This window comes from Mizuhopecten yessoensis, unplaced genomic scaffold (genome assembly GCF_002113885.1).
Source record: "Mizuhopecten yessoensis strain PY_sf001 unplaced genomic scaffold, ASM211388v2 scaffold1579, whole genome shotgun sequence".
Classification (NCBI taxonomy): domain Eukaryota; kingdom Metazoa; phylum Mollusca; class Bivalvia; order Pectinida; family Pectinidae; genus Mizuhopecten; species Mizuhopecten yessoensis.
In genome coordinates this window covers 674,927-676,433 of record NW_018404117.1, presented here as the reverse complement: position 1 = coordinate 676,433, position 1,507 = coordinate 674,927, and the positions used below count along the sequence as shown (strand labels likewise).

At 43.7% G+C, this 1,507-nt stretch overlaps 1 protein-coding gene across 1 annotated transcript; it reads left to right on the top strand.

The window, feature by feature from the left end:
* Nucleotides 1-60: 60 nt before the first annotated feature.
* Nucleotides 61-705, top strand: LOC110465301 (uncharacterized protein F54H12.2-like). Its single transcript, XM_021521017.1, has one exon. It carries the CDS (start codon nt 61-63, stop codon nt 703-705), a length of 645 nt encoding a protein of 214 aa, XP_021376692.1.
* Nucleotides 706-1,507: the final 802 nt, after the last annotated feature.

The window sequence follows — 1,507 nt, the reverse complement described above, 5'->3', positions numbered from 1 at the left end:
CATGCGGACGTGTTTGCACAGGAACGCTACTTAGTCAACAACGTCGACGTGGAAATAAACATGTCACGCAGTAAGGACGTGTTCTGTCTCAATGCAGAGGGCGACACGTTTAAAGCAGTAGTGCAAGATATCTGTCTGTACGCAAGGAAAGTGCGTTTGAATCCGTCCGTTCGCCTTGCTCACGCGAGAGCCATGGAAAAAACTCCCGCCAAGTATCCGATACGGAGAATAGAAATGAAAGTGACGTCCGTGCCTCGAGGTAACATGGACTTTACCAAGGACAACCTGTTCATAGGACAGATGCCCAAGAGGATCGTCCTGGGCATGGTCGACACGGACGCTTTTAACGGTACCGCCACCAAAAATCCTTTCAATTTCAAACACCACAAGGTCGATTACGTGTGTCTTAATGTGGACGGGAAACAAATTCCAGCCAAGCCATTACAACCGGACTTCACGAACGGTCAGTACGTGCGCAGCTACATGAATCTCTATACGAGCACGGGTAAAATTTACCACGACGAGGGAAACAACGTGTCTCGAGAGGAATTCGGGAAAGGATACACCCTGTTCGGATTCGACCTCACGGCCGATCTGTCGGAGATGGGCACATTTCATCTCATAAAAAGCGGAAACATGAGTCTACACCTTCATTTCAACGAGATTTTAACAGCGACGATCAACGTCATAGTGTATGCAGTTTGACAACATCATAGAAATCGACCGTAACAGACAGATTTTATTCGATTACAGCGCATGATGAATACCATTCAAATAGATTTCATCTTGAACAAAAACTGTCCTCATTTCAAAGGCGTGTACTCCAGAAACAATTACCGAGACGATTAAACGTGCCGTGTGCACTCGGGTGTAACACAGATCCCGATACACTTAAGGGTGAACACTGGATTGCGGTGCACATAAACGGTGAAGGCCACGGAGAATATTACGATCCCTTCGGATTTCCGCCGACGAACAAAGTATTCACTAATTTCATGGACAGACAGTGTCGAAGTTGGACGTACAACGGCGTTAGAGTACAACACCTCCACTCGTTAGTGTGCGGGCAACATTGCATTTTCTACATAGTTCAGAGATGTAAAGAAAAAAACGATGTCCGACATAACGTCCTTATTAAAAAAAAGACTTTCATGCTAACACGTATTTCGTAGACGACTTCGTAAGAACGCTCGTTTCGTGATGTCTTCGTTTGCCAACAAATCCATGGGATGGCTGGGGGTTGCTTATGTAAATGATAATCAATCAATGTATCAAATAAAAAGAAGAAAAAAACAAAAACAAAAGAAAACAAAAAACAAAACAAAAAATTGAAAAACAAAACAATTAAAAAAAAATTAAAGCGGGCAACAATGAGTCAGTTGGGCACTGATGATACCCCCGACTATGATCGGATAATACGGGGAAAAAAACCCGGGGGACCCGTAGCCACATCTTGATTGCTTTGTTGAATGCCTTAGCTCAATTAGCAAAATACTGTCAAACTTTG

Bases quoted from the DNA above. Each gene is read 5' to 3' on its own strand.
- LOC110465301 (XM_021521017.1), top strand. From the start codon at position 61: ATGTCACGCAGTAAGGACGTGTTCTGTCTCAATGCAGAGGGCGACACG.